The 18,587-nt window shown below is 45.1% G+C and overlaps 1 protein-coding gene across 3 annotated transcripts in view; it reads left to right on the top strand.

Moving 5' to 3' along the window:
* The first annotated feature begins 12,855 nt into the window (after positions 1-12,855).
* The window catches only part of LOC122938531 (macrophage mannose receptor 1-like), a 335,729-nt gene continuing 329,997 nt past the window's right edge, over positions 12,856-18,587 (top strand). For 2 of the 3 annotated variants that reach the window (XM_044294084.1, XM_044294083.1), the window contains exon 1: positions 12,856-13,030. In XM_044294084.1, the coding sequence (XP_044150019.1) occupies positions 12,973-13,030 (58 nt within the window). In that variant the 5' untranslated portion in view covers positions 12,856-12,972. The remainder of the gene's footprint in view (positions 13,031-18,587) is intronic. The other variant, XM_044294085.1, reaches the window with a different exon arrangement.

Raw genomic sequence — 18,587 nt, 5'->3', positions numbered from 1 at the left:
AAGTCAGAGATATCAAAATTCTTCTAATGCCACAGCGCCTGCCACAGTATTTACTGGTTTTATTGGACTGTCAGAAATGCAGCGCAGGCCGCAAATGTACTATCTAGCACAAAAAGTAAGTTTTTTTCAACCGACAATGTAACAGCAGTATTTAACGGTTTTATTGGACTGTCAGAAATGCAGCGCAGGCCCAAAAATTTTCTTTTTAGCACAAAAAATGGGAATTTGTCAACCGACAATGTAACAGCAGTATTTACTGGTTTTATTTGAATGTCAGATATGCAGTGCCAGTGTCAGAAAGAGAAAAAAATCGCTTTAGGTCACACAAATATGTGACAGACTAATGTAATATAATTATTTTCACTGCCAAGTATGCACTGCAGGCCGCAGGGGTATTTGACCACCAAAAAAAGGGAATTTGTCCCCCGGGAATCTAACAGATGGATTTAATGAATAGATTTTCCCTGTCAGATATTCAGCACAGGGGTACTTCACAGAAAAAAATGTGAATATGTCCCCCCCCCGGGGGCCCTGAAGTCACAGATGGATTACCTATATTATTTTCCCTTCCCCTGGCACATATGCAGCGCAGGTGTCCTTAAAAAATGCCTAGATGTCGCCCACTGAGCTACCAGAACAGGATTAAAGTAATGTCCCTGGCACACATGCAATTGCAAAAATGGTCGCCGACGCCCACCTAACAAAAAGACTGATTAAAGCTTATTTCTATGTGGCACTGGGCTCAGGGGTACAAAAATGTAGCATAGCACCCACAAAAATAATCGCTGTAGTTTGCAGATTTAACACCAAGAACACCAGAATTGTTTCCTAATCTCTCCCTTTACAGCTGCAGCATCCTCTTCCTACACTAGTAAGAGCAGAGTGACGGGCGGCGCTACGTGACTCCAGCTTATATAGAGGCTGGGTCACATGCTGCACTGGCCAATCACAGCCATGCCAATAGTAGGCATGGCTGTGATGGCTTCTAAGGGCACACGAGTTAAACGCTTGTTGATTGGCTGCTCTGCAGCTTTTCAACACGCGCCATTAAATCACCGAACTCAAACCCGAACTTTTACGGAAATGTTCAGTTCGGGTTCGCTCAACCCAAGTGATAAAGTACTTAATCACAAATCGAATTCCATTATATGTAGCAGGTGCAATGACAGGAATGGCAATTGTGCTGCCCCCACCAACATTGAACCCCTCAGATGCCACGATCCCACTGCCGATCGTGGCATCTGAGATTAAGGGCTTCTTTACACGAACGTAAGGGATCCGTGCCTGTGCTGTGGACTGCAAATTGCGGTCCACAATGCTCGGGCACCGACTGTGGGGCAGCCGCATGCGGATCGCAGACCCATTCACTTGAATGGGGTCCGCGATCCAGCCTTCCGCAAAAAGATAGAACAAGTTCTATCTTCTTTCAAAACGGAAACACGGAACGGAACACCACAGAAGCACTCCGTAGTGTTTCCGTGGGGTTCTGTTCCGCACCGCATCTCCGGTTTTGTGGACACATTCAAGTGAAAAGGTCTGCATCCGTGATGCGGAATGCAGACGGCTGGTGACCCATTTATTGCGGAACCGCTGTATGCGGCCCGCAGCACAGGCACGGAGCCCTTACGTTCGTGTGAACAAGCCCTAGCATTGAGGCCTTTCAGGGGTTAACTAGGGGTTAAAAAATATGTACATACTCACCTCATCCATTTGATCGAGGAGAGATTGCTACTGCCATCTTGTCAAATCCTGCGTGCGCTGACGTAATGATGACGGCCTCTCCACGATCAAATGGATGAGGTGAGTATGTTTGTTTTTTTACCGCCATTTCAGGAAAAAAAAATTCATTACCACGAAGCATGAGGAAATTCTCCTTTGTGACGAATCAAATTCTTCCTGCAATTCAGATCGAAGTCGACTGTGTTAAAACTTCGATTTGCTCAACACTACATATACTGTATAGTAAAAAAAAAAATTAAAATCTACAAATGTAAGCAGAACATTAGGTTATCTAGTAATGAGAACACGTCACTATATCACAAGCTGATGAATAGTAATTTCTGAGAAGCTGCCCACAATGTGTCATACGCTTCAAGAGCTCCAGTAGTGTATATAACAGCATTTCATAACATAAAATACACTCAATGTGTAAAAAAAGAATAAATAACACACCCAAATAGTAATGTCAGATTGCTGCAAAACTCGCCATGCAGTTATGTCTCAGGCAGATATGTAAAGGATTACAGCTGTGGTCTGATTGGACACTGGGTCTTGCCACATGTGGGCATAAAAGTGCTATCTCTGCTCTCCTATAAAAAGGCTCTCAGAGGCTACTTTTGGGTAGTGTACCTCTTGGTGAGGGACCGTTGACCTCTAGACATGCCTCAACAAAGCACTCAAAGACATTTTTATCCAGTTGACAGACTTTGAGGGGGGAGTATCATTGGACTGAGAGAACACATCATAGTTCTGATAAATCGCTCACCATCTAGGCCATTCTGAACTAGCTGTTAGCAGTCATTGGCAGTGGTTACAAGAGGGTACGCACACATGGTGAATAGGCTCTGGATGGCCCAGACAGACCACCAATAAAGAGGATCATTTAATCCACCAACAAGCACGAGCAGCTCCCACAGTTTCGTTGTCCACCATCCAGATAAAGGTGGCCCCTTCATTACATCACTGTCTCTTCCCGGACCATTTCCTGGCGCTTAGAAGAAGGAAATATTTGTGTCCCGGCATCCATTACTTGTCCTACCATTCACAGCCAGCTACGTTGCATTTGTTTTCAGTGCTGTCATGAACAAGAAACCTGGACTGCTATGGACAGGAACCATATGGTCTCTGGTGACAAATCCAGGTTCTGTTTGAAATATGACGATGGTTGGGTTTGAGCATGGAGGCTTTTTGGTGAGCACTTGAATCCTGTCTTTGCTGTGAAGTAACAACCTGCCCCAACTGTTTGACAAAGGCTTTCCAGCCGAAACATTGCATCTGGAATAAAAATCACCATTAGGCTCCATTCACACGTCCGCAAGTGTTGTCCGCACCCGTTCCGCAATTGTGCGGAACGGGTGCGGACCCATTCATTCTCTATGGGGACTGAATGGATGCGGAGAGCAAATTATGTGCTGTCCGCATCCGCATTTCACGGAGCATGGCCCCGATCTTCTGGTCCGCAGCTCCGGAAAAAAATAGAACATGTCCTATTCTTGTCTGCAGACAAGAATAGGCATTTCTATGGGGGTTCCGGCCGGGTGTATTGCGAATCTGCAGTTCACTACGGACGTGTGAATGGACCCTTAAGGGACGTGCTGTCTCCATCCGCTTCTTTTGCCTTTGGGTCACCAGATTTATCACCAATCGAGCATTTATGGGACCAGCTGGGACGCCAGCTTCACCAACCTACGAGTGTGCAGGATCTACAGGCTCAGCTCGAACATCTGTGGGCAAATGTCCAACCATATCTTATCTCAGGCTAGGGGATGGCAACAGGGTCCAAGAGCCTCCTTTATACAGGGAGTGCAGAATTATTAGGCAAGTTGTATTTTTGAGGATTAATTTTATTATTGAACAACAACCATGTTCTCAATGAACCCAAAAAACTCATTAATATCAAAGCTGAATATTTTTGGAAGTAGTTTTTAGTTTGTTTTTAGTGTTAGCTATTTTAGGGGGATATCTGTGTGTGCAGGTGACTATTACTGTACATAATTATTAGGCAACTTAACAACCATTTCAATTATTTATTTTTATCAGTGAAACCAATATAACATCTCAACATTCACAAATTTACATTTCTGACATTCAAAAACAAAACAAAAACAAATCAGTGACCAATATAGCCACCTTTCTTTGCAAGGACACTCAAAAGCCTGCCATCCATGGATTATGTCAGTGTTTTGATCTGTTCACCATCAACATTGCGTGCAGCAGCAACCACAGCCTCCCAGACACTGTTCAGAGAGGTGTACTGTTTTCCCTCCTTGTAAATCTCACATTTGATGATGGACCACAGGTTCTCAATGGGGTTCAGATCAGGTGAACAAGGAGGCCATGTCATTAGATTTTCTTTTTTTATACCCTTTCTTGCCAGCCACGTTGTGGAGTACTTGGACGCGTGTGATGGAGCATTGTCCTGCATGAAAATCATGTTTTTCTTACCTTGCAGACTTCTTCCTGTACCACTGCTTGAAGAAGGTGTCTTCCAGAAACTGGCAGTAGGACTGGGAGTTGAGCTTGACTCCATCCTCAACCCAAAAAGGCCCCACAAGCTCATCTTTGATGATACCAGCCCAAACCAGTACTCCACCTCCACCTTGCTGGCGTCTGAGTCGGACTGGAGCTCTCTGCCCTTTACCAATCCAGCCATCTGGCCCATCAAGACTCACTCTCATTTCATCAGTCCATAAAACCTTAGAAAAATCAGTCTTGAGATATTTCTTGGCCCAGTCTTGACGTTTCAGCTTGTGTGTCTTGTTCAGTGGTGGTCGTCTTTCAGCCTTTCTTACCTTGGCCATGTCTCTGAGTATTGCACACCTTGTGCTTTTGGGCACTCCAGTGATGTTGCAGCTCTGAAATATGGCCAAACTGGTGGCAAGTGGCATCTTGGCAGCTGCACGCTTGACTTTTCTCAGTTCATGGGCAGTTATTTTGCGCCTTGGTTTTTCCACACGCTTCTTGCGACCCTGTTGACTATTTTGAATGAAACGCTTGATTGTTCGATGATCACGCTTCAGAAGCTTTGCAATTTTAAGAGTGCTGCATCCCTCTGCAAGATATCTCACTATTTTTGACTTTTCTGAGCCTGTCAAGTCCTTCTTTTGACCCATTTTGCCAAAGGAAAGGAAGTTGCCTGATAATTATGCACACCTGATATAGGGTGTTGATGTCATTAGACCACACCCCTTCTCATTACAGAGATGCACATCACCTAATATGCTTAATCGGTAGTAGGCTTTCGAGCCTATACAGCTTGGAGTAAGACAACATGCATAAAGAGGATGATGTGGTCAAAATACTCATTTGCCTAATAATTCTGCACGTAGTGTATTGTAGAGTTTCCCCCAATAAACTTCTCCTTTTTCTCTAATATTGTAATCACTTCCATATCTCATCACTACATTCCAACATAGAAACATAGTTTCAATCCATTACAACAACTATTTCTTTGTGCAGTATTTTTTTGACAATGATTGTACATCTCAGACACCTCACCTGACAGAACCAGGGTTTGGGAACCTCCCTTCTCCTTAAAAGTGGGGTTCCCAGGAGAGACCACCGACAATTAGATATTTGTAGCATATTCTATGGAAATGCCATTAATGTTATACTTCTGATATACTGTTCTGTAAATACACTTTGAAAATTACTAAAATCCACAAAAGGTCATGCATTGTATTAAAGGGAACCTGTCATCAACTTTAGGCCCCTTTCACACGGGCGAGAATTCCGTGCGGGTGCAATGCGTGAGGTGAACGCCTTGTACCCGCACTGAATCCAGACCCATTCACTTCAATAGGGCTGTTCAGGTGAGCAGTGATTTTCACTCATCACTTGTGCGTTGCATGAAAATCGCAGCATGTTCTATATTCTGCGTTTTTTATGCAAAGCAGGCCCCATAGAAATGAATGGGTCTGCGTGAAAATTGCAAGCATCCGCAACCAAGTGCGGATGCGGTGCGATTTTCACGCATGGTTGCTAGGAGATGATGTAAGTAAATTGATAAAAGTCAATTTACTGTATTATTTTCGCTTATAACATGGTTATAAGGGAAAATAATAGCATTCTTAATACAGAATGCTTACTAAAATGTGGCTTTAGGGGTTAAAAAAATAATAATTAACTCACCTCATCCTGTTGTTCGCGCAGTCAGCATCTTCTTCTTTCTTTTTTCAGGACCTACAAAAGGACCTTTGATGACGTAGTCGGTGACATCAGTGCAGGTCCTGCTGAATGAAGATAGAAATCTTATAAGGGAAAACAATAAAATATACAGAACACCTAACCCAAACCCGAACTTCAGTGAAGAAGTCCGGGTTCGGGTCTGGGTACCACAGTCAGGTTTTTATCACACGCGTGCAAAACGCATTTCACCTGCGCGATAAAATCGGAACGCATTCGCAGTCAAAACTGACTGCAGTTGCGTACCTACTCGCACGATTTTCCCTGATTGCAGACGCAACGTATCCGGAACTAATCTGGGCACGCTCGTCTGCAAGGGGCCTTATGCTGCCCATACTAATGGCAGCTTAAAGTATAGACAGTTGATTTGATTTCAGCGCTCTGTCATTTAAAAGTTAAAAGTAAGTGGTTGCCAAGAACCAACATCACAACCATTGCAGACTGGGCCTGGAAAAGAGTCACGGCCACCTGAGAAGAGTTCTGGTTATTGATGACTTCCTGCTCTCCTGCCAACCTGCTGATGACTGACAGTCTTCTACCTAGTTTTCTCCCTTTCTCTCTAGGAGAGAACTGCCAATCATCAGCAGATGGCGAGAGAGCATTGGCGGATCCAGGGGGGGGCAACGGGGCAATTGGCCCCCCCCCCGCCACCGCGACGGGTCTCACACTCACACTGACAATACTAGTGGCGCGGCGCAGCGCAGGTTGCTTCACTGTGACGGGTCTCACAGTACTCAGTCTCACACTGACAATATCAGTAGTAGCGCAGCGCAGGTTGCGCATGCGCAGCAGGCAGGAGGTCTGACTCTGGCCGGAGCAGCAGCTGCGGGCGGCACTGTCTGCACTCTGCATTTGCAGTGAGTGTACTGTTGTAAACTTAGACTAACGTTTCGTCACTCACTTCGTCAGGCAAGCGGCAGCACCTCCTGCTCCTCCGACTCCTCCTGCTTCATTAATAAAGTGGGAGGAGCTTGCGAGTGACACAGTGGGTGACGTCACGTGCCTGCCTGCTATGCTCTGCGTCAACGGCCAGCCGCTGCTCCTGCCGCCAGTTTATTCTAGTAGTGACTGTGAGGACTGAGGAGTCAGTCACTTGAATGAGAGAGAGTCCAATCCAGACTGAGACTTTACTTGATAGTCTTGAGTAAATTAGAAGACAGTGACAGACTAGTACCGGCAGTATTAGTAAGTAGTGAAGTGATGAGTCATGAGTATTATATTATGTGTGTAAAAAATGTAATAATTCAAAAGGGTCAGTCAGTCAGCGTCAGTAAAATGAAAAGCCTTAGGGTACTTTCACACTAGCGTTAGTGTGATCCGGCAGACAGTTTCGTCGTCGGAGCTGCCTGCCGGATCCGCCGATCAGTGTGACAACTGACAGCATTTGTAGACGGATCCGGTTGCGGATCCGTCTACAAATGCATTGCAAGAACGGATCCGTCTCTCCGCTTGTCATGTGGATGGACGGATCCGTCGGCTCTTGTTACTGGCACGTGATGGGGGGGCTCTTGTTACTGGCACGTGATGGGGGGCTCTTGTTACTGGCACGTGATGGGGGGGCTCTTGTTACTGGCACGTGATGGGGGGCTCTTGTTACTGGCACGTGATGGGGGGGCTCTTGTTACTGGCACGTGATGGGGGGGCTCTTGTTACTGGCACGTGATGGGGGGGCTCTTGTTACTGGCACGTGATGGGGGGCTCTTGTTACTAGCACGTGATGGGGGGGCTCTTGTTACTGGCACGTGATGGGGGGGCTCTTGTTACTGGCACGTGATGGGGGGGCTCTTGTTACTGGCACGTAATGGGGGGGCTTATTACTGGCACGTAATGGGGGGCTTATTACTGGCACGTGATGGGGGGCTCTTGTTACTGGCACGTGATGGGGGGGCTCTTGTTACTGGCACGTGATGGGGGGGCTCTTGTTACTGGCACGTGATGGGGGGCTCTTGTTACTGGCACGTGATGGGGGGCTCTTGTTACTGGCACGTGATGGGGGGGCTCTTGTTACTGGCACGTGATGGGGGGCACTTGTTATTGGTGGGCACTATAGGGGCATCTACTGAGGCCACAAAGAAGGGGTATTTTATATGGGGGGCTCTGTACAGTAGCATTTTATACTGGGACACATTATGGTGGGTACTATGGGGAAGGGGGGAGAGGAGTACTATGGAGTCATCTACGGGGGGCACTAAGAAGGGGTATTTTATACTTGAAAATTATGGGGGACACTGAGGGCATCTACTGGGGCACTATATATGGTGCATTTTATACTGGTACATTATGGGGGGCACTAGGAGGAAGGGGGGAGAGGAGCACTATGGGGGCATTTACTGGGGGCACTATATAGGGGGCATTTTTTGCACTGTCACATTATAAGGGGAATTATTTCTACTGGGGGGGCATTATGGTGGGCTTTATTACTCCCCCATGGTATGACCCCCTAGTAGCAGCACCAGCCTCTCTCTGCTCTGCTATCCCTCTGCCCCTTCTCCAAATCCTTATTATGAAATCTTTCTCATTAGGATGAAACAGAACATCAGCTCCGCCGAGCCCCCGGCCAAAGTGTGGAAGTGGCGTCCGAGATCCCCAAGGGCCAAGTAACTGTAAGTTTTCATGTGAAATATGTTTGTTATACACATATAGCCTACACTGTGCCCCACAATATACAGTATACCTCTACACTGTGTAGTCTGTTCTATAAGCACCCTTGTTCTGTGGCGGCGGACAGAAAATAATCTGGAAGTGCCCCTCCCGAGACCAGGCTCTGGATCCGCCACTGGGTGAGAGAGCAGGAGATTATAATAACCATGACTACTCTTAAGTAGATATGACTCTTTTCCAGGCCTGGGCTGCAATGATTATGATGCTGGTTCTCTGCAACCACTTACTTTTAGCTGATGAGTGACACACCGCTGACATCTACATTTCTGTCACTATTTTTTGCTGCCCTCAGTAAAATACATTATTTATTTACACAAGCGGAAACAACTACTTCCTCCTTCAGTGAGTTCCAAAGAAGTTCAGGAGAAGCTCTTCATATAAATCCATACAGTACAGCATTACCTCTTTGAGCTTGTAAGGGGTTTGACCTTATGAAGGTTCTTTATGGTCCCGAGTAGTACGCGTGTCTCTCCACTCTAGGATATAGAAGAAATGCAGTCAGACACTGTTAAAACTTTTAACAAGAGTATATACTGGTCATACATATAAGCTTGACGGTTACGAACGGTAGTAATGGTTACAGTCTTTTTAACAAGGTTGTCCAGGATTTGGATAATGGTAGCCTATCTTCAGTATAGGCCATCAATATCAGAATGGCAGGTGTCCGACACCTCACACCCACACCTAATCAGCCTTTACCTTGCAGCTCAAGCACTGGAACTACACAACTCTGTCCACTGCGTAGCGGACGGCGCTGGTAACTGCAGTGAAGTAAATAGGAGCAGTGCTGTAGTTACCAGCGACGTCCACTACACAATGGATGGACTTCTGCTGCCAGGGCTACAAGGTGACAGCTGATCGTGGGGGTGTGGGTTGTCGGTCCTCCACTGATCTGATATTGACGACCTAAAAAAGGGATACAAAGGCCTCGTTCACATTTACGTTTTTCACTGACGCGTTCAGTCCGCATTTTCTGCGGACAGCTCACGTACCCATTGATTTTAATGTGTCTGTTCACATTTCAGTATTTTTGTTACTGACTGTGGGTCAGTAAAAAAATCACGGGTACATGCACTACTTTGATCCATGATGCGGATCCAGCATGCCCATTAAAGTCTATGGGTCCGTGAAAATCACTGACGCACATCCGTGTTGTGTCAGTTTTTCCCTGAAGACTAATAGGAGATTCTTTGGAAATTAATTTACAGCTGAGCAGTCAGTGAATTACGGATGACACACGGATGGTAAAAACGGACCAACCGTGGATCCTTCACAGATGAAACACATACGCTTTTTTTCACGGATGTGACACTGACACGGAAATGTGAACGAGGCCTTGCCCGAGTGGGGCAAGGCAGTTTTCCAGAAGCTGAGCGTCCAAATTGGCACAGAAAAATTATCTCTTATTGAAGTGGTCCTCTCAAAAGAACAGGACACAGAATGCAGGTCAAAGTGGCAATAATGATAAGAGCACAAAATTGTTTACTGTACAGTAGTGTTATAGAAAAAAAACAGCAGTCCAATATCATTAACCTAATAAATCACTGTTTTTGGTACAAGTGATATTTCTACAAAGCAAATAATTTACTTGTAAGTGGAGTAGAGTAATAGGAAAAAAATAAAATAATAATGCAGACCCAGTGATTAGGACATGCATGCCAATCATGGAGCCATCCTGCTGTCGTTACAGCCAGGATCAGAGATAACATGTGACCACTGCAGCCAAACAAGTCACAGCGGTGACCCATTACAGTCAATGATGTCTGTGGCGGTCATATGTATGTGTCGATAGGGACTAGGAAGTAGAGACAGAAGTGGCACCCCTGGAAGCCTTGGAACCAGAGCGGCGAGGGATCGGTATGGTGAGTGTGACTCCTTTTTCTACTATCTAACTACTTTCTAAATAATTTGTCTAGAGATGAGCGAAGGTATGAAAAATTTGATTCAGCTACTTTGCCGAATTTCACAAAGGAATTCGCTTCATGAAGATTGCGGCATCTGAGATAAAAAATGAGCTCTTTCATGGGTAAATCAGTTAAAAAAAAAATAAACAAAAAAAAAAATTAGCTTATCCATTTGACAGCAAAGAGCCCACCGCAGCCATCTTGATTGAAGACACCGTGCAAAATTTCGCGCGGTGAAACGATCATGCAGGCAGGAGTGATGACGTCATACGTCACAGCAATCGAGATTTTGCGCGGTATCTTCAATCAAGATGGCTGTGGCGTGCTCTATGCGGGCAAATTGATGAGGTGAGTATCTTGTTGTTTTTTACTGCCATTTCAGGGAAAAAACGATTCGTTACCGCAAAGAGTGAGGAAATTTGGCTTCGTGGCTAATGGAATTTTTCCTGAAATTCGGATCAAAGTCTACTTCTGATACTTTGATTAGCTCAACACTAAATTTGGTCATTGTTGGAAAACTGCTTTAAGCTGAAAAATGAAACAGCAAATGAATGAGTACTATATGATAATCAATAACACAATCACCAAGGGGTACAGAATCAAGAAAATTATCAACGGTGATCCCTAATAAAATGTATCTTTTAATCAGTTCAAATTAATAAAGGTCCTTAAAAATATTACAGGTCAACTCAATAGGAGTGCTCAATGACACTCAGCACGGCGGCACCGAAAAAGTAACCAGTAGTCCAACCATATCGTGGGACTGCTGCACTAGGGCAATCTAAGGCCAAGTAGCTTGAGGGCAAAGTTTCGGACGGGGTCGTTCTTTTTAGGACGGGTGCTCCGTGGCTAGGACGATATGGCTAGCATAGCACCCGTATCTTACGGCTGTCTAGGGATCTAGAGCCCCTTTCCATACCTGTCCGTTACCTGCCTTTGTTTTTCAGGATCATACCACGAGTTGTGTATCCAGGAAGTCTGGAGGACTCCCACAATATGGTTGGACTATCGGTTACTTTTTAGGTGCCGCCGTGCACCATAATGTTTGAGTGTCATTGAGCACTCTTAGGCCCCTTTCACACGGGCGGGTTTTCCGTGCGGGTGCGATGCGTGCGGTGAACGTATTGCACCCGCACTGAATCCTGACCCATTCATTTCTATGGGGCTGTGCAGATGAGCGGTGATTTTCACGCATCACTTGTGCGTTGAGTGAAAATCGCAGCATGCTCTATATTGTCCGATTTTCACGCGACGCAGGCCCCATAGAAGTGAATGGGAAGCGTGAAAATCGCAAGCATCCGCAAGCAAGTACGGATGCGGTGCGATTTTCACGCACGGTTGCTAGGAGACGATCGGGATGGAGACCCGATCATTATTATTTTCCCTTATAACATGGTTATAAGGGAAAATAATAGCATTCTGAATACAGAATGCATAGTAAAACAGCGCTAGAGGGGTTAAAAAATAAATAAAAAATAATTTAACTCACCTTAGTCCACTTGATCGCGAAGCCGACATCTCCTTGTGTCTCCTCTGCGCTGAACAGGACCTGGGGTGAGCTGCTGCATTAAATACCGGTTAAGGACCATTGATGACGTCACTCCGGTCATCACATGGTCTTTTACCATGGTGAATCACCATGGTAAAAGATCATGTGACATACCATGTGATGACCGGAGTGACGTCATCAAAGGTCCTTAACCGGTATTTAATGCAGCAGCTCACCCCAGGTCCTGTTCAGCGCAGAGGAGACACAAGGAGATGCCGGCTTCGTGATCAAGTGGACTAAGGTGAGTTACATTTTATTTATTTTTTTAACCCCTCTAGCGCTGTTTTACTATGCATTCTGTATTCAGAATGCTATTATTTTCCCTTATAACCATGTTATAAGGGAAAATAATACAATCTTCAGAACATCAATCCCAAGCCCGAACTTCTGTGAAGAAGTTCGGGTTTGGGTACCAAACATGCACGATTTTTCTCACGCGAGTGCAACGCATGACAATGTTTTGCACTCGCGCGGAAAAATTGCGCATTTTCCCGCAACGCACCCGGCTCTTATCCGGGCAAAAAAAACTGACGCCCGTGTGAAAGAGGCCTTATTGTGTTTTTTCCTTGTTGGCCTGTTATCATTTTAGGGACCTTTATTAATTTGAACTGATTAAAAGTTATATTTTATTAGGGATCACCGTTGACAATTTTCTTGAAAAATGAATCAGACAACAAATGATGAAATAATTCTAAAAATATAAATGCTTAGAAAATGAACTGGCCGAGAGGCGTGTCCCATACATGCAGAATTGTGTAATACTCATCAGCAGAAATGAACCTGTGAATGCAGTTAGGACTAGGAGGGGCTGTTCACGTCAATGTCTCATGGGACAGGATATTCCTTTATTATATAGAGAACACAGTTTTACAGTGATCAGTAATTGGACGCGCTTGGTGCACTTATATCTACACTGTTACTTTAAGAGGTGGAAAGATCAATGAGATATCCACAATGAGGGACTCCATATGTCTCATACTTCTCTACCTAATGTGGCCGTCCTGTCTGCTGGGTGAGTTACACTGAGCTTATATTTCATATGGTGGTGGTTATAGATGTCTGGACATATACTGTAGTATAGGAAACCTACACCATTATTAAGTGGTTGTCTTAGCACAACATGGGTGGCATCTCTCACTAGGGCAGGCATGCTCAACTTGTGGCCCTCCAGCTGTTGCAAAACTACAACTCCCATCATTCCCTGACAGCCTACAACTATCATCCTACAGAAGGGCATCATGGGAGTTGTTGTTTTACAACAGCTGGAGAGCCGCAGGTTGAGCATCCCTGCACCAGGGTATAGCAGCAATGTTTGATTGGTGAAGGGGTCTGACTGCTGTTTGGGGGACAACCCATGCGGTGCTACTTTGCTGTAGTGATCCAAGGGGTGGGGGTGACAGCCAGTGCTCCCTCTAAGCCTTGGCAGCTGCTGAGCGGGGTCGGCTCAGAGCTGGGCACAGCGCCATCAAAGGTGGGCGATAGGAAAACCTAGGATATTTGTCACATAAAAGAGCATACAGTGGGACCCCTGCACCATCCCGTACAACACAGTATAATTCCTGCACCATGCTGTGTAATATACATAAAAATAATCGGTACACCATGCTGTATAGAATACATTATAATCCCTGCACAATGCAGTACAATATATAGTATAGTTAATACACCATGCTGGACAATATACAGTATAGTTCATACACCATGCTGTACAATATGCATTATAATCCATACACCATTGCCCTACAATATACAGTATAATCCATACACCATTGCCCTACAATATACATTATAATCCATAGACCATGCCGTACAATATACACAATAACCCCACAATATAGGTGTTATACTGTATATTGTATGGCATGGTGTATGGATTATAATGTACATTGTATAGCAAGGTGCAGGGATTATACTGTATATTGTACAGCATGGAGCAAGGATTATAATGTATACTGTACAGCAAATGTATGTAGGTAACACCATGCCGGACAATATAACACCTGCGCCATGCTGTACAGTGTAGAGGTATACTGTATATTGTGTGGCACAGTGTATGCTATATGTATATAACAAACATATGCCACATGAAAACTTACAATTACTTGGCTTGGCCCTTGGGGATCTCGGACGCCACTTCAACACTTTGGCTGGGGGGGCTAGGTCTAAGAAAATGCCATCCCCTCCTCTTTTCCCCTCTTTTGCCGCGCTGCACATGTTCTCCTCTTCCAGTAGCAGCAGCGCATGAGGAAGGAGGCAGGGCCAGCTTGGAGCGCCGCACAGGAACTTCCTGACACTGGATAATGTCAGGACGTTAAGGGAACTGTGGGCAACATGGTGAGTGCCTGTTCTGAGTTCTAGGGCCACCCACTACAGTGACAATTGTGTGCATTGCCAGGGTGGGCTTCCCCAGAGTACGGAACAGGCATACACCATTACATGAAGTCTGGGCTGCGGCGGTGAGCGGCACGGGCGGATTAAGTGTACCATGGGTGTGTGGCTGTTCACATAACTTGGGCCCCCCACACATACACACACACACTATATATACACACACACTATATATATATATATATATATATATATATACAGCCAAGTCCATAAATATTGGGACATCGACACAATTCTAACATTTTTGGCTCTATACACCACCACAATGGATTTGAAATAAACCGAACAAGATGTGCTTTACCTGCAGACTGTCAGCTTTAATTTGAGGATATTTACATCCAAATCAGGTGAACGATGTAGGAATTACAACAGTTTGCATATGTGCCTCCCACTTGTTAAGGAACCAAAAGTAATGGGACTGAATAATAATCATAAATCAAACTTTCACTTTTTAATACTTGGTTGCAAACCCTTTGCAGTCAATTACAGCCTGAAGTCTGGAACGCATAGACATCACCAGACGCTGGGTTTCATCCCTGGTGATGCTCTGCCAGGCCTCTACTGCAACTGTCTTCAGTTCCTGCTTGTTCTTGGGGCATTTTCCCTTCAGTTTTGTCTCCAGCAAGTGAAATGCATGCTCAATCAGATTCAGGTCAGGTGATTGACTTGGCCATTGCATAACATTCCACTTCTTTCCTTTAAAAAACTCTTTGGTTGCTTTTGCAGTATGCTTTGGGTCATTGTCCATCTGCACTGTGAAGCGCCGTCCAATGAGTTCTGAAGCATTTGGCTGAATATGAGCAGATAATATTGAACGAAACACTTCAGAATTCTTCCTGCTGCTTTTGTCAGCAGTCACATCATCAATAAATACAAGAGAACCAGTTCCATTGGCAGCCATACATGCCCACGCCATGACACTACCACCACCATGCTTCACTGATGAGGTGGTATGCTTAGGATCATGAGCAGTTCCTTTCCTTCTCCATACTCTTCTCTTCCCATCACTCTGGTACAAGTTTATCTTGGTCTCATCTGTCCATAGGATGTTGTTCCAGAACTGTGAATGCTTTTTAAGATGTCATTTGGCAAACTCTAATCTGGCCTTCCTGTTTTTGAGGCTCACCAATGGTTTACATCTTGTGGTGAACCCTCTGTGTTCACTCTGGTGAAGTCTTGTCTTGATTGTTGACTTTGACACGCATACACCTACCTCCTGGAGAGTGTTCTTGATCTGGCCAACTGTTGTGAAGGGCGTTTTCTTCACCAGGGAAAGAATTCTTCGGTCATCCACCACAGTTGTTTTCCCTGGATCTCCCGGTATTTTGGTGTTGCTGAGCTCACCGGTGCGTTCCTTCTGTTTAAGAATGTTCCAAACAGTTGTTTTGGCCATGCCTAATGTTTTTGCTATCTCTCTGATGTTTTTTTTTTTTTTCAGCCTAATGATGGCTTCACTGATAGTGACAGCTCTTTGGATCTCATCTTGAGAGTTGACAGCAACAGATTCCAAATGCAAATAGCACACTTGAAATTAACTCTGGACCTTTTATCTGCTGATTGTAATTGGGATAATGAGGGAATAACACACACCTGGCCATGGAACAGCTGAGAAGCCAATTGTCCCATTACTTTTGGTTCCTTAACAAGTGGGAGGCACATATGCAAACTGTTGTAATTCCTACACCGTTCACCTGATTTGGATGTAAATACCCTCAAATTAAAGCTGACAGTCTGCAGTTAAAGCACATCTTGTTCGTTTCATTTCAAATCTATTGTGGTGGTGTATAGAGCCAAAAATGTTCGAATTGTGTCGATGTCCCAATATTTATGGACCTGACTGTATATATACACACACACACGCTATATATATATAGTGTGTGTGTATATACAGTGTTTAGGTATATATATGTGTGTGTATATACATACACACACTCTATATACTGTACACAGGGCCGGACTGGGGATAAAAACCAGCCCTGGAAAAAGTTGCATACCAGCCCCACAGCGTTACGTCATTATTTACTTGTTTATAGTAGGAGAAAGCATTCATTTTAAAACACGTGTGTAAACATGAATATGAACTTTGCCCCACGATAGCTCTTTTGTAGAACCCCTATTGTTCATATTATCACAGTGTTTTCCCAACCAGGATGCCTCCAACTGTTGCAAAACTACAACTCCCAGCTTGCTCAGACAGTGTTTTACCACGCCCTTTGACCCGCCCCTTTTTTGTTGGCCACCTATTTAATGATTGTTGCATGGAACCTTTTACTTGACCAGCTATTTTAGATATTCTACTGCAGTCCTGTTATAATCCCCCCCCAATAAGCCTTTCGACCAAATAATAAAAATATTTATAAAATCTCACCCATATGCTGCAAAACAAATAAAAAATCTGCAATGTAAAATCGATAATAAAGATCAACTACAAACATAAACATATTTTACATAAAAACTTACAGTTACTTGGCTTGGCCCTTGGGGATCTCGGACGCCACTTCCACACTTTGGCCGGGGGCTCGGCGGAGCTGATGTTGTGCTTTATCCTAATGAGAAAGATTTCATAATAAGGATTTGGAGAAGGGGCAGAGGGATAGCAGAGCAGAGAGAGGCTGGTGCTGCTACTAGGGGGTCATACCAAGGGGGAGTAATAAAGCCCACCATAATGGCCCCCCAGTAGTAGTAATTCTCCTTATAATGTGCAAAACATACCCCTTTGTAATGCCCCCAGTTGAGCTAATGTTCCCATAATGTGCCAATATAAAATACCCCTTTCTCAGTGCCCCCGTAGATGACCCCATAGTACCCACCATAATGTGTCCCAGTATAAAATTCCCCTATATAGAGCCCACCATATAAAATACCCCTTCTTTTTAGCCTTAGTAGATGCCCCTATAGTGCCACCCAATAATCTGCCAGTAATAAGTGCCCCAATCGATGCCCCAATCATGTTCCAGTAAGATGTGCCCCATAGATGCCCCCAATTATGTGCCAGTAATAAGAGCCCTCCCACCATCATGTGCCTGTAGCCAGAGCCCCCCCATATCATGTGCCAGTAGCCAGAGTGCCCCCCATCATGTGCCAGTAGCCCCCCCTTATTATGTGCCAGTAGCCCCCCTTATGTGCCAGTAGCCGCCCCTTATCATGTGCCAGTAGCCGCCCCTTATCATGTGCCAGTAGCAGCCCCTTATCATGTGCCAGTAGCAACCCCTTATCATGTGCCAGTAGCAGCCCCTTATGTGCCAGTAGCCGCCCCTTATGTGCCAGTAGCCACCCCTTATGTGCCAGTAGCCACCCCTTATGTGCCAGTAGCCCCCCTTATGTGCCAGTAGCCCCCCTTATGTGTCAGTATCCCCCCTTATCATTTGCCAGTAGTCCCCCATCATGTGCCAGTAGTCCCCCATCATGTGCCAGTAGTCGTCCCTTATCATGTGCCAGTAGTCCCCCTTATGTGCCAGTAGCCCCCCTTATGTGCCAGTAGTCATGTGCCAGCCCAGTAGTCCCCTTATCATGTGCCAGTATTGTACCAATATATAAAAAAAAAACACTTATACTTACATCCAGCGATGCGATGCAGGCCTCTTCCGGCCTGTGTCCCTCGCTATACGGCTCAGGCGGTGCGATGACGTCATCGCGCCGCCTGCACCGGCCTCTGATAGGCTGCCAGCACTAGGCCGGCAGCCTATTAGAGGAACAGGAGGGGACACACCTCTCCCTCCCCTGCCGCAGCATAGACATCTGTATCGCTGTCCTGAGGACGGCGATACAGATGATTATGGAGATGAGCGCTTCCACAATGGAAGCGCTCATCTCATGCTGCTGTGCCCTGCCGCCGGCCGCCCCCACGTCACTAGGGACCGCGGCCTTGCGGCACTCAGGCCTGCCGGCCTAGCGGGAAATTACACGGTATATCGGCAGGCCAGTCCGGCCCTGACTGTACATACACTATATATACAGTATATATACACACAAACTATATATATATATATATATATATATACAGTACAGACCAAAAGTTTGGAGACACCTTCTCATTCAAAGAGTTTTCTTTATTTTCATGACTATGAAAATTGTAGATTCACACTGAAGGCATCAAAACTATGAATTAACACATGTGGAATTATATACATAACAAAAAAGTGTGAAACAACTGAAAATATGTCATATTCTAGGTTCTTCAA

Source organism: Bufo gargarizans, chromosome 5, assembly GCF_014858855.1.
Source record: "Bufo gargarizans isolate SCDJY-AF-19 chromosome 5, ASM1485885v1, whole genome shotgun sequence".
Classification (NCBI taxonomy): Eukaryota; Metazoa; Chordata; class Amphibia; order Anura; family Bufonidae; genus Bufo; species Bufo gargarizans.
Note: the sequence above shows the minus strand (reverse complement) of the source record. Positions and strands in the feature narration are given on the sequence as shown.